Source organism: Watersipora subatra, chromosome 11, assembly GCF_963576615.1.
Source record: "Watersipora subatra chromosome 11, tzWatSuba1.1, whole genome shotgun sequence".
Taxonomy (NCBI): Eukaryota; Metazoa; Bryozoa; class Gymnolaemata; order Cheilostomatida; family Watersiporidae; genus Watersipora; species Watersipora subatra.
In genome coordinates, this window is record NC_088718.1 from 8,151,312 (window position 1) to 8,165,440 (window position 14,129).

Genomic DNA, 14,129 nt, shown 5'->3' on the forward strand with positions numbered 1-14,129 from the left:
CTAGACTTTAAAAATCAAAGTTTTCTAGCAGAAGACAAAAAAGAGAAGTTTTTTCTTAACTATCTTAAAGCCAATTCGCTTATTTTTACTTTTAAATAAGTAGCTCTGTGAAAAGCATTGTGATAAGCACCTGAAGAATCCCCTAAATATTTACAAAATTAACTGGTTGCGGAGTATTATTCGGGCAATAGATTTTCACTTTATTTCACAAACTAGCTAACTACCTTAAAATAAGTATCATATCTCTGACGAATGAGTTTTACCATTGCTAGTTGAACCAGAAAGAATTATCAACACCAACGCTGACAAAGATTATGTGATGCTTTTCAGAATTATCTTCTTGATATTAAAGTTCTGCGTTATGATGGATTTCAACTCACGGTGAGTGCATCGACAAGTTTCCTACCTAGAAGCCCTATCACTGAGGTATATGTTATTATGTTTTCATATAATTAATAACTCACACGCCTGCGAATTATTTTAGCTTTGCACCTACGCGTTACAATCCCTCTGTTAAAAAATATTTAGGCATCTAAGTTTATGCGACACAATGCTTCGTCATTTTTTTTGTTTGGGCTAATTATTCCGACAATTATTTATCGACAATTATTTATTTCGAATTTAAAATTTGACGATTTGTATAGTGATTATAGCCTATACGTGATTGAAAAATATACGCTGCTTAACTTGCCATGGCAAGTTATCCGCATCTGTTTTACGGTATATCCAATATCCGTAATACTAAAAAAGTACCACAATAAAGACATTAATGTTAAAAGTTTGCTAAAATATATAGTAAAACTTTTTTCAAGTGTGTGTCTAGTAAACTAAATTAATTTAATTTAGATTCAGAGTTTATGTTACACTTCTGTCTCAAAGGTAAAAGCTCTCCACGTCGTACTTTGTATAATGTTATATTATCTTGGGCCTCGCAGATCATAACCACAAAATGCCCTAAACTCATTATACATGTAGGTACTAAGGTATCACTAGTGCTACTACTATTATAGTTACTAAGGTTAAAATAGTATTTTGGTATTACTTTTAATTATGATGATTTATACCAGGAAGTGATCACACTAGATAATGACTATGTGATTCTTTACCACTTTATGTGAATTTATAGCCTACGATATTAGCCTACAAGCCAATTTTTGCATGCCAACACTGAAATGAACTAAATTCATATAATTGTATACCAAATAATTTTTCATGGTAATCGTAACGAAATAGACTATATTTAGCCATTACTCGCTAATGATTTCACATTTACATCTAAACACCTTTATATTTTTATTTTTCCTTCTAATTTATTTCAAAGAAACGCTTCTTTCAAGTTATGAAATTTTAAATTTACAGTTGTTTGAAAACCTTTACCGTTGTTTTATTTATTTTTAATATAGTTGTTTTGCACAAAAAAATGTCTCCTCATGATATGAAGTTTGGAAGATACAGTCATTTGACAAGGTTTAAAAACCTTTACAGTTGTTTTTTTTTCTCAATTTATTTCAATTACACAAAAAACTTTTCTCATGATATGTAGTTTTAAAGATAGAATGGCAAATGTTGTTATACGTTAAATACAAATCGAATTTCGGTCCAAAGATGTATTTATAACCCTAGCAACGCCAGTTAGTACCGCTAGTATTATATAAGAATAAAAAAAAACAATCTTACTATATTTCTGAATTAAATTACATGCAAAATGCAGAAAAATTTTGAAAGAACACGAATTGTCAGATTTCCCACTTTGTTTGACACATATTGTTAGTTTTAGCTAAGGAGTTTGATTTGTACCAAGTGACTTCTTAAGGCAGTTGCTGTGGCTGTACCTGCAGTTGAAGTAGGTCAATGCGCTAGTGGATTCATTACCAAGCAATAGTATCTTAGTTTGAAATCAATTTTTAAATATTCCCTGATAGTGTCAGCCGTTTTCAGGTGCTTGGTTTTGGTCTACCTGGCAAGGTGCCCAGATATAAAACTTGCCGAGATAAATACTCGTTATAACAAGTAAGTGAATCAGACTGTAAATTGCTCACTCTCCATAGTGTCACCAGTACTTAGTGTCATTTAGCTACCTTCTGTGGTATCACTAGTACATATTCTCATTTAGTTACCTTCTGTAGTGTCACTAGTACATAGTCTCACTTAGTTACCTTCTGTAGTGTCACTACTACATACTCTAACTTAGTTACCTTCTGTAATGTCACTAGTACATAGTCTCACTTAGTTACCTTCTGTAGTGTCACTAACACATAGTCTAACTTAGTTACCTTCTGTAATGTCACTAGTACATAGTCTGAGTTAGTTACCTTCTGTAGTGTCACTACTACATAGCCTCACTTAGTTCCCTTCTGTAGTGTCACTAGTACATAGTCTCACTTAGTTACATTCTGTAGTGTCACTACTACATACTCTAACTTAGTTACCTTCTGTAGTGTCACTAGTACATAGTCTAAGTTAGTTACCTTCTGTAGTGTCACTACTGCATAGTCTAACTTAGTTACCTTCTGTAATGTCACTAGTACATAGTCTCACTTAGTTACCTTCTGTAGTGTCACTACTACATACTCCAACTTAGTTACCTTCTGTAGTGTCACTACTACATAGTCTCACTTAGTCCCCTTCTGTCGTGTCACTAGTACATAGTCTCACTTAATTACCTTCTGTAGTGTCACTAGTACATACTCTAACTTAGTTACCTTCTGTAGTGTCACTACTACATAGTCTCACTTAGTTCCCTTCTGTCGTGTCACTAGTACATAGTCTCACTTAATTACCTTCTGTAGTGTCACTAGTACATAGTCTCACTTAGTTACCTTCTGTAGAGTCACTAGTACATAGTCTCACTTAATTACCTTCTGTAGTGTCACTAGTACATACTCTAACTTAGTTACCTTCTGTAGTGTCACTACTACATAGTCTCACTTAGTTCCCTTCTGTCGTGTCACTAGTACATAGTCTCACTTAATTACCTTCTGTAGTGTCACTAGTACATAGTCTCACTTAGTTACCTTCTGTAGAGTCACTAGTACATAGTCTCACTTAATTACCTTCTGTAGTGTCACTAGTACATTGTCTCACTTAGTTACATTCTGTAGTGTCACTACTACATACTCTAACTTAGTTACCTTCTGTAGTGTCACTAGTACATAACCTCACTTAGTTATAGTCTCTCATTTACAAAATTTATATGCAAAATATATTTTTAAAATGGTTGGCTAATTGGCTTTCAGCAAACAAGTCACTAGTACATAGTCTCACTTAATTACCTTCTGTAGTGTCACTACTACATAGTCTCACTTAGTTCCCTTCTGTCGTGTCACTAGTACATAACCTCACTTAGTTATAGTCTTTCATTTACAAAATCTATATGCAAAATATTTTTTTAAAATGGTTGGCTAATTGGCTTTCAGCAAACAAGTCTGTTGACTTACTTGTATGACTTCTCTCACTTGTTCCACCACTTTGTTATTTAAAAAAATCTATAATGGGCTCACTATCAATAAATTGGTTGTAAATAAAGGTGCTCTTAATATGGTGTCATGACAGAAAGTGGATACATGTACACCTACCCATAGTTAGACTGTGACATATTGGATTTTGAATTCATTCGCTTAATTGTCAGTGCTGAAGTTTTGTAAAATTAGAGCAGTGTTGATAATTTTGTACACAGTATGCACTTATACTAAAAAACTCTAAAAGAGAAAGTAAAAAAAGAAGGCAGAAATATCATAGATGACTTCTGAACAAAAGTTTTTGCGATTACTTTTGAAAGTTTTGCTATGTTTTTGGAAGGAGTTTGCTATTCAGATGTTTTAATAATTTTTATTGCAAAAGTACAATGAATTTTAATTAGTGTTTCAGTGTGTTTTGCTATTGAGTTGAATATGTGTCATGGCTATTCATATTGTGGTTTGCATTGCTAAGAAAGTACCTTCTTCATGTTTTCAGTTAAAATGAGCAGATAACTCCTGAATTGAATGCTTATGCAATGATGCATGTGAATGCACCACAACTCTGTATGATCCAGTTTAGGCCGATGATGTGCAATATTTCACTCCTTGTCATGCTGGGTGTAGTGAAAAAAACTATGAAAATAGGGATGGAGTAAAGGTGAGCACAACGAGATTAGGTCCACTCAGGATAATCCATGCTTGTAACCTTGAGTCTGTATTATCTATTTTTAGGGCAAAGTAGCCATTAATTTATGATTTCACATCTTAAACATTAAACATTAAAACATTTATGAAAATTTACAAAGTCTTTTCTCACACTTCAAAAAGTTTTTATTTAAATATTTCTGCACTAATCAATTACCAGATTGTCAGTGTCTCTTCTGAGTTTGAAAACTATACTGTAAATGAAAGTATAGTAAAAATAATGTAATGAGTAGCAAGCTGTACTGTCTGAGACTATTACATCATTATATGTTGATAAGTCACAGTAAAATATGCATAACACTTTAATTACTTAAAATTTCATTAGTAATTCATACTGTCAACTTCAATGACAGTTTCATCTCTCAGATATGAAATGGCTTTTTCTTCGTTTACCTTAATGATTTCACTTTTGTATTTTCGCTGTCTTCCTAATGTATAAAATTATAGCGTCTTTCTTTATTGCCATAAATGTTTCCCACCAAGACAATTGCTAACAATTTTTGAAACCCATATTGTTCTTTTTTTCTCCCAAGTGTAGCAATATATTCTGACTGCTTACCTCACAGACAATCACCATTTCGATTCGCATTAGATATACATGTACTTCAGCATTCCTAGCAGAAACTGTAGTCATGAGAGCATGATCAGGTTTCAAGTGAACACAGTTTCTTCGAACTATGGAGTGGCCATTATCCACAAGATAAGACCTGGGAGAGTCATGATAATCTATGATTACACCTGGAGACCATTGTTTTTCTGCATCAGTCCTTATGAGAGCAAAGGCACCAGGTTGCATTTCAGTTTGAGTTCGTGCCTGGCAATCATAATATGCCTTTCTCATTTCTTGGTTAGCAGTCAAAGCCTTAGCTGGTAAAAGCTAAATTTATTTGCATGAAGTATAAATCATCAGTGTAGGTTGGTAGATGGGCTCATTTAGGGAGCAAATTGTCAGTCACGGAATAGAGCCCAAAGTAAATAAGAGGTTGATTATTAACTAGTGTACAAACTGCTTGAAGGAGTTTGATCTGTAACATGAAATATTTCAATGCAATTATCTGTAACCAAGTCTCATACATGTTGACAGAGTTGTATCAGCAAAGCTGGGTACTCCTAGCATATCTGTTCAGGTGGTCTTTCTAAGGTTTCTAGGTATGTAGGATTGTTCCTTTCTCTTTTGTTGTCCATTTGTATAGCGAATCAAATACTGTAAAATCTTTAATTGAACGCCATTTTCATTTGAACGTCTCCTCTATTTAACCGCCATCATGAGAGAAGTGTTAAAAAATAGTGCGCCATAGCATTCAATTGGAAGTTTTACGGTAGTTCATTTTCCGACACTGATTTTATTTGACTAAGAAAAAGCTTGTAGACATTTACAGTTGATATGAAATGTGTTAAAATGTATCGCAGGATCATTTTCTGATCACATGATATTTTATGTACAGATGCACTAACAAATGTATTGCCGGTTCATCTTCTGTTTGCGCTGCGTATAATGATCAGATGCACTAACAAATGCATTACGGGTTTAGTATTTGTTGCCATTACATATCATGTTCAGAAGCACTAAGGAATGATGTAATGCCAGTTCACTTTCTTTTCACATTACATAGCATGTTCAGACGTTCTAACAAATGCTGCATATTCAATTTTTAATTACATTACATATCATGCTTATACACACTAAAATGTATTGCTGATATACATGTATGTTATAATCAATTAAATTAGCAATTGCAGTGACATTGCATATTGTGATCAGAAGCACTGAGAATGTAACGCAAATAAACATAAATGAATGCATAAAATAATGATCATAAACCAACTTAATCTGATACAGACTCCATAATAACACATCAATAGCTCAACGTATAATTTGGTGCATTGTCAAATTACTAAGTATCTAAAGGCTTACATTTTCTGAAAAGAGATATGTAGCAATAGGAATTAAGTGCAAAAACATGGAGCTAAACCTCACAACAGATGAAATCTCAAAAATCGTTTTTTCATCTATAAAAAATTATCCTCATGCTCTCCAATACAGGTAGTGCACCTTGTCCACTGTTGTTTGGAGCCATATTTGATGCTAGTTGTCTTATCTGAAAAGGTGGCTGTGGTTCCAATAGTTTATGTTGGGTGTATGATACTTACATGTAGGAACTGTTTAAAATTGTTCACTTTTTCACTTAAGTTCATATCCCTTGTATGCACTGCTCTGGCTCTCAGACTATATAAACCAACCATTTTGCAAGATGAGGCCAGCTCAAACAGGAATGATAGTTGTAGCTCTAAGTTTATCTAAGAAATTAATTCTACTTTAACCAGCACAAACAATTTTAAGGCCTTGTGTATTTATTTTTGGTAGACTTCCGGCTGCCTAGAATAATAATTTTTGAGTTCTATTTTTTATGTTCAGATTTTAATATTAGTAGGCTACTTAGTGTGCACACTAAATCCCATAACTTAAAACCTGTTAATCATACACATATCATTATGAAATTAATATTTCAAAGATTCCACAAATCACATAAAGTCTGAAACAGACAACACTAATAATAATAATAGCAACAGAAAAAGCAATGACTAATTTTTGGAATATAAAAACTTTGACTTGTAATCTGGAAGTCATGTTTTTGTTCCCTGAGATCAAGAGCAAACACAAACTATATTCTAAATATGCTAACAAAACTCTCTTTCTTCCACGCTCTCTTTCTTTCCCTTTCTTTTGCTCACAATCTCTCTAACTTTTGCATTATCTTTTTCCCGCTATCTCTTTCTCCTTCCCGTTATCTTTCTCTCATTGCATCATACAATGCCTATTATTACATTACATTGTATTCATGCATTGCATGATATTATGTTGCACTATGCTTAGTTGAGATGGATTGCATTATGTTATACTGTGACATATAGCATTGTATTGTACATCATTATTGTGTATTACATTCTGCCTTGCATATTCAAGGTATGTGCCATGTTTTAGCTGTTTCCAAAAACAAACAACTTCAATAATCTTTCCAATGTTTCGAATAAAATTGGTTTAGTAGCTAAAAACACAACAATTAATTGCAAGATTTTAATATAATTCTTTGATTAAAAGGATGAATATGCCCTCAATACCCGCACTCTTCCATAAACGATCTATACACAAAAGGTTTCCTCATCTGCGCCCTGTTCTATCAAGGTACATACTCACATTGTGGCAAAAGGGGGCTTTTTGATCTGTTTTATTTATATATAGTATCAATATAATCTCCTGTCTTTCTCTACTAATTGTACCTGTTGCTCCTACCCGCAACTAGCATGAACTCAGACATCAATGTTACCTGAGCTTAACCAATCTAATCATACAACAACTACACTTAATTACAATGCAAAGAGTGTAAAGTGTTTTCTGTGAAGGAATCTCACTTGCCTTTTCACATTGAAACAGGTAACACCTTTAAGTTATATTTTAGTTGTTAACAGATTGTCCTGAACAATAAAAATGATGGCAAGTACCATAGTGAAAGGATAATGACAATTGTCTAAATCTATATAAAATACAGCGCTGTTTGATTTCTTCTATTCAACTGAAGTTCGTTTATTGATGATATGAAATAAAATAGTCTCCAAACCATGGAGTAGAACCATATAATGTGACATGCTATGTAAACTTAAACAAGCAAGCAATTGATGTGAAGGAAATCGCTATAAAATCTCAGGATGACACAACTAAGTCTTGCCCACTCCACAAGAGCATTGTGTTGCCTGGTTGTGTGAGGGTGCAGCACTTTCATACAAACAACATTGGTCTGAACGAGGCATAACTAAAATAACTTGGTCGAACCCTTAGTAGCTCCACATAAAGGGCGTCTTGCCATTTGCAGCATGGAACAGAAATTTTCAACCAAGTTAAATACTTCTGTTAGTATTTTGTTTTACCAGTTCTGCATACGAACAGTGACATATGTAAACCAGCTTTAAATTTATTGTATTCATTCACACCATATAAAATTCCCCCACATATATAATGGTAATGAATGATGCCGGTGAGTTATGATTCAACTCTGGAGAAGTCTCAGATGATGACCTCATTACTTAGCAGTTTAAGAAACAGCCTTCAGGTGTCAGCAAGGAAATAAATATTTATTTACAAACATCAGGGTTGAGTTGGCACGTCCAATAATACTAATATAGAAAGCTTTTTGATTCATACATATTTATGATTGTGTCACTGATACACCTCAGTAGTTATGTTAAATGTTACCATTATATTGGTATAAAAATATGTAGTCAATACACTTATTGATTTTAATGTTATGAAATTCCAATATTACAGAAAAGGCAAAAATGAATAAGTTGATGAAAGTATGCTCCTAGCAACAGGAGTGACTCTGATAGTAGTAGTGATTATGAAAAAATCTGTTTTACCTACATGTAGTTGTCTTTAACCATTGGATGAGAAGATTATCTTGGTTGCTGATGCCTTTACATGAGTAGTAGAATGGGCCTGAGTACAACTGCTACAAAATTACAAAGCTGCAAATTGCTAATAATTTTCTTACAAATTATAGTAAATACCTGAAAAGATAACATAAATTATAAGTGACAGAAATTTATTTACGAAAACGCTATATTACATTTATATACACACATCAAAACACAAGTGTATGAATGAACTTGCATATCTCTCTGGTAACTCTTTATATATTTATTAAAATTTAAATTATTACTTTATTAAGTTTATTTAAACTTATCTCAGCATCTTTTGTATTTTTATGTTTGTAGAGCTTGAATAATAAAAAACCCTACTGATCCATCAGTCATATCACTTGTAACAATTACAGTTGGGCATGAGAGCTATTACTTATTCAACATAAAACAACTTCTACACAGAACCCGCCTTCGAGTGGCTAGTCAGTGCTGACTTCCCCAACAATATATATGTAAGATCTGTTGAGATTTTTTCCAAATTTGTCTTCATTCATAATAAAATTAAACCGACCAATTATTTTAAATATTTAGAATTGTTTAGTCACTGATTGACTTTTAGCAAGCCGTCACATCGGAGTTGTGCTACCATTCCTGTTCCTTTTTACAAGGGAATACAACTTGCATTTTGAAATATTGAAAAAACTAGTGTCAAAAAAGATCTCATAAATAATACAGGGTGTCCATAACGCTCTGATACAACATAATTTGTAACACAATTTAAGTTATATCAGGACTTTATGAGCACCTTGTAGTTTCTTATCTAGATGTGTGGTCAAAGATGGCTGCTTGCCTGGTATCGATCTTCATGTAGTTACTAAGCCATTCAGTAAAAATCAAAAATTTATTAGCTGCCAAGCTTTTACCAATATCCGTTTGTGGAAAAATTTTGACTGTTGTGATATCTTATGCTAATGTATTGTACCAAGAAAAAACTATTGTTGTCAAAATATTCTAGTATTTCGGTTTAATTACTTGTACTTGACATTGCTTCAAATAGTGTGAAAATGGAAACATCATTTAAGGGCACCATCGACAAGGTGTTCTTTCACCAAGTATTTTATTGAATGAAACCTAGTTTAGCTGGTAAAACTAAATCACAGCAGAGCCAAAATACTAGAACATCTTTTAAAAATTCAAAAACTAATAATTCCCATCAGTACTGTATAGCCATTGCCCCTAGCTAGGTATGGAGCATGTAAGGGCTTGCACAAATATATCCAAACAATGAAGAAATACTAAGCGTTTGGATAGACACTGATGCATGCATACACACTCACAATAAAATGTGGGCTTTATTAATAGAGATAAAGTAAATGTACCTGCAGTTTCATTAGGTGATAGCCAGCAAGCAATATAAGTTAGTGCCATTTTTTAATCTTTTAATCTTTTTTAGATATTTTGTTTCCAATGTGACGAGCTAAATAGAAATGCATGTCTGGTAACACTTGTAATAGCATCTACAGTTTTACTTTATGGTGACTGATCTTGGGAGTTTACAGCAGTTCAACTACGAATTGGAAATGTGCCAACCTTGTAGTCATGTGATAGCCTAGTTACTTAGCTGGAATATTGACTATGGCCGACTCATTGTAAAGATGGATGCGTGACCACGCTTATGTGCTTATAACTTGATATGCTGTGATAAAATTCCTTCAGTGACCTTTGAGACATTTAAGCAGTAAAATATCCTTGCTTTGTACAGGTGAATGTCATTTTTCATGGGCCTTTGAACACATCACGCCTGGAGCTTTTCGCTACTAGAGGCAATTATGTTCTAAAAATAGTTCTTGCTTCGTTGGCACATTGACACAAAATATTACAGCTACGTAACTAAATGACTGGCTAAGATCAGATCTGTTTTTTACGCTCTGGTCAGCCACGCGAGTATTGTTCATATTGTTCATACAAAAGTATTGTTCATACTTTTGTATGAACAATGTTATTGTATGAACAATAATATTGTTCATACAAAAGTAAAAGGTATAATGATACAAGCTCAAAGGAATAAAAACCTTGAATATTATTGTTTAATACTAAAGTAACTAGCTTTCACAGTCAAACACTAAACCGAAAATAGGTTCACTGTGGTTACGCACACCCTTATTGTAACAAAGGGGGATATATGGTGTTGTTAAAAACATGTAAATGTCAAATCGGAATTCCCATGAAGATGATAGAATGCAGTATTGCCATGCAAATTGTTTTATTTTTATAAAGTTTGTATCAGTTTTCTCTTGGCAGACATATGTTCGTATAGTGCATACAGTAAGAACCAGTTCTAGATAAAATATATTTGTCACCTTTACTAGTTTAGAAAAATTAAATCGTGAGTTTTAAAAAGGAAGGGAGCGGATGGATAGATTCCATCTTTTAACTGTTTTTTGAAATATAAGGATAAGCTTTGGGTGAATGGATGAGCTCAAGTAATAATCTTTTCAAGGTGTTACTGACAGACTCCGTCTGTTTATAATAACTACATGTATGTGTTCTGAGGTGTAACATCGATTGCTGTCGGAATGAAACACTTTGGCATTTGTTTACATTGTCAAACAGATTTTAGACATCTTATGCTGAAAGATCTGGTATTTTGATAAAGTTCCTTGATCATTACCTGAGACAGTCAATAGTAGCGAATTGTATATAACATGTATTTATAAACATCAAGGTACTGTTACTCCAGTGATAGTAGGTCAGCATATCTTGTTTCATAAACAATTCTATCATCTCTAATTACCTGCTAATCAAGTCCCACATGTTAAAAGGAATTCAGTAGTCAAAGAAATCTTTTATTACGTATTTTACTGACATTAAGGTAATAACTTGATATGCTAGATTGTAGCTTATTATATTATTGACCATACCTTAACAGAGTCTTGTAGCTAATATCAGACATTTCAAACTCAAGCATTGCATATCACTTGTGTAAATAGATCAGTGATGTGAAAATTTGCTATGGAACCTGTACTGAAATGGTTAACTACCAAGAATTCATATTTGAATCTCCGTGTGTATCTGCATATTTACATTATAAAACAAACAGTGTGTCCTTTGATGATAAGTGGGGGGAGGTAAGATCACCCTCCACACCATGTCAAATTTCAAGCGACTCAGAGACAATGCTAAACTGGCCTGTTACAAACAACTAGAGTAGCAATGAATCAATTCACTCTTCAATCAGAACAAAAGGTGATTATTATGCTGACCATAGACTTCTGATATTAATAGTCATGCACAGTTAGGATAAACCCTGTGGTCAGTAGAACAACAGAAACTACAAACACAGTTTATTGTAGTCTTATGCTGCTTCATTTTTGCTTGGCTCGCCATGATTTGGATTTCATCACATTTTATTCATGTACATTTGTATATGCAATATTACCAATCAATTATAAATTTATAAAATCATATAAAATATATCCGATTCATTTCACACTTGAAATATTTCTGAAACTGATGCTGCTATTACATATAAAAAAAACCTACATAAAGTAAATAAAACCTTATCCGTTACAATATATTTATATTAAAATAAGCATCAGAGCTTTTGTTCAAAGTGGTTAACTTTTAAATTTTAAAATCAAAATTTGCAAGCAGAAGGCAGAGAAATTGAACTGTAATCAAAGTAAACACCATAACCGATTTATTGTTACAAAGTTAAAGGACTAAAGCTGGATTGAATTGATTGTTCCAGATAAGAGTCCAAAGACATCTACTGTTGATTGTATATGATGAATGGTTGAAATAGACTGAAGATGCCATGTGTGGTATAGAGTAGTAGTATTCTTGAAGCAGGGTGTGATAGTCACGCGTCTGTCAGGGAGTCTTACACTCCTACAAAGATCATAGAAAACTAATACTTGACTTTGGTGCTAATAAAACTTTAAAGACTTTGAATTGGTAAAAGCTGGTCAGCTAAATTTAATCCCACACCAGAGTGAGCACTTCACTCACTCGGTTTAAGAGTGAATATTATACTAAGGAAATATTTTTGGCATACCTGTGGTATTTATGTAGGTTTATTAGGCACAGACTTTGTGTTACAATAAAATAGTAAGGTGAAGGGTTTGATCAAAGTTGATAATATAGAAGCAACCTTTGATATTGTTAAGTTGTTTGCTTCATGGAAGTAGTGATATGAATAAACCACTTTCAACTTGTGTGCATCTGCTGTCAAGTATAAAAAACATCATGGCATCCTTGCTGCATTGAGTCAATGCAGCAAGGAGGTTCAAGGGTAATTCTATTGTGAATATTTACGCGCTCGCCTCGCGCTCGCCTCGCGCTCGCCTCCCGCTCGCCTCCCGCTCGCCTCCCGCTCGCCTCGCGCTCGCCTCGCGCTCGCCACCCGCTCGCCTCCCGCTCGCCTCCCGCTCGCCTCGCGCTCGCCTCGCGCTCGCCTCCCGCTCGCCTCCCGCTCGCCTCGCGCTCGCCTCGCGCTCGCCTCGCGCTCGCCTCCCGCTCGCCTCCCGCTCGCCTCCCGCTCGCCTCCCGCTCGCCTCCCGCTCGCCTCCCGCTCGCCTCCCGCTCGCCTCCCGCTCGCCTCCCGCTCGCCTCCCGCTCGCCTCCCGCTCGCCTCCCGCTCGCCTGCCGCTCGCCTGCCGCTCGCCTCCCGCTCGCCTCCCGCTCGCCTCCCGCTCGCCTCCCGCTCGCCTCCCGCTCGCCTCCCGCTCGCCTCCCGCTCGCCTCGCGCTCGCCTCGCGCTCGCCTGTTTCGGACCAGACGTTCATTCACCAAATATGTTATTGAGTCAAACTTAGTTTAGCTGGTAAAACTAAATCATAGCAGAGCCAAAATACTAGAAAATTTTTTAAAAATTCAAAAACTAATAATTCCCATCAGTACTGTATAGCCATTGCCCCTAGCTAGGTATGGAGCATGTAAGGGCTTGCACAAATATATCCAAACAATGAAGAAATACTAAGCGTTTGGATAGACACTGATGCATGCATACACACTCACAATAAAATGTGGGCTTTAGTAATAGAGATAAAGTAAATGTACCTGCAGTCTTATCAGGTGAATAGCCAGCAAGCAATATAAGTTGGTACCATTTTTTAATCTTTAATAAATAGAAAGCAAGGATCTAGGGCTACTACTCAGTTCTTAACAACATAACACTGCAGTTAAACTAGATAGTGCAGAGTTGCTGTAGCATTGTACAGGTTATGGCCTTATAGTTCTATTGAAGGAAATTGATAGGGAACAATCTGTTAGTACCAGATTATGCAGGGTAGTCTTTTACATACACATATAGTCACTAAGGTTAAATCTTAGTGATTATATGTGTGTCTTTATTCTTAGACTAAATTTTATTCTAATGTAATTAGCTAAATGGAAATGCATGTATGGCAACAGTTTTAACAGCATCTGCAGTTTTACTGATTTTACTGGTAACTGATTTTGTGAGTGTACAGCAATTCAACTATGAATTGGCAATGTGCCAACCTTCTGGTCATGTGATAGCCTAGTTACTTAGCTGGGATATTGAAT

General features: G+C 34.8%; 1 protein-coding gene across 1 annotated transcript; it reads right to left on the reverse strand.

Annotated features, from left to right (window-relative positions):
* Positions 1 to 12,892: 12,892 nt before the first annotated feature.
* Positions 12,893 to 13,366, reverse strand: LOC137407775 (circumsporozoite protein-like). Its single transcript, XM_068094156.1, has one exon. The coding sequence runs from the start codon at positions 13,364 to 13,366 to the stop codon at positions 12,893 to 12,895; it is 474 nt and encodes a 157-aa protein (XP_067950257.1).
* Between the last annotated feature and the right edge of the window lie 763 nt (positions 13,367 to 14,129).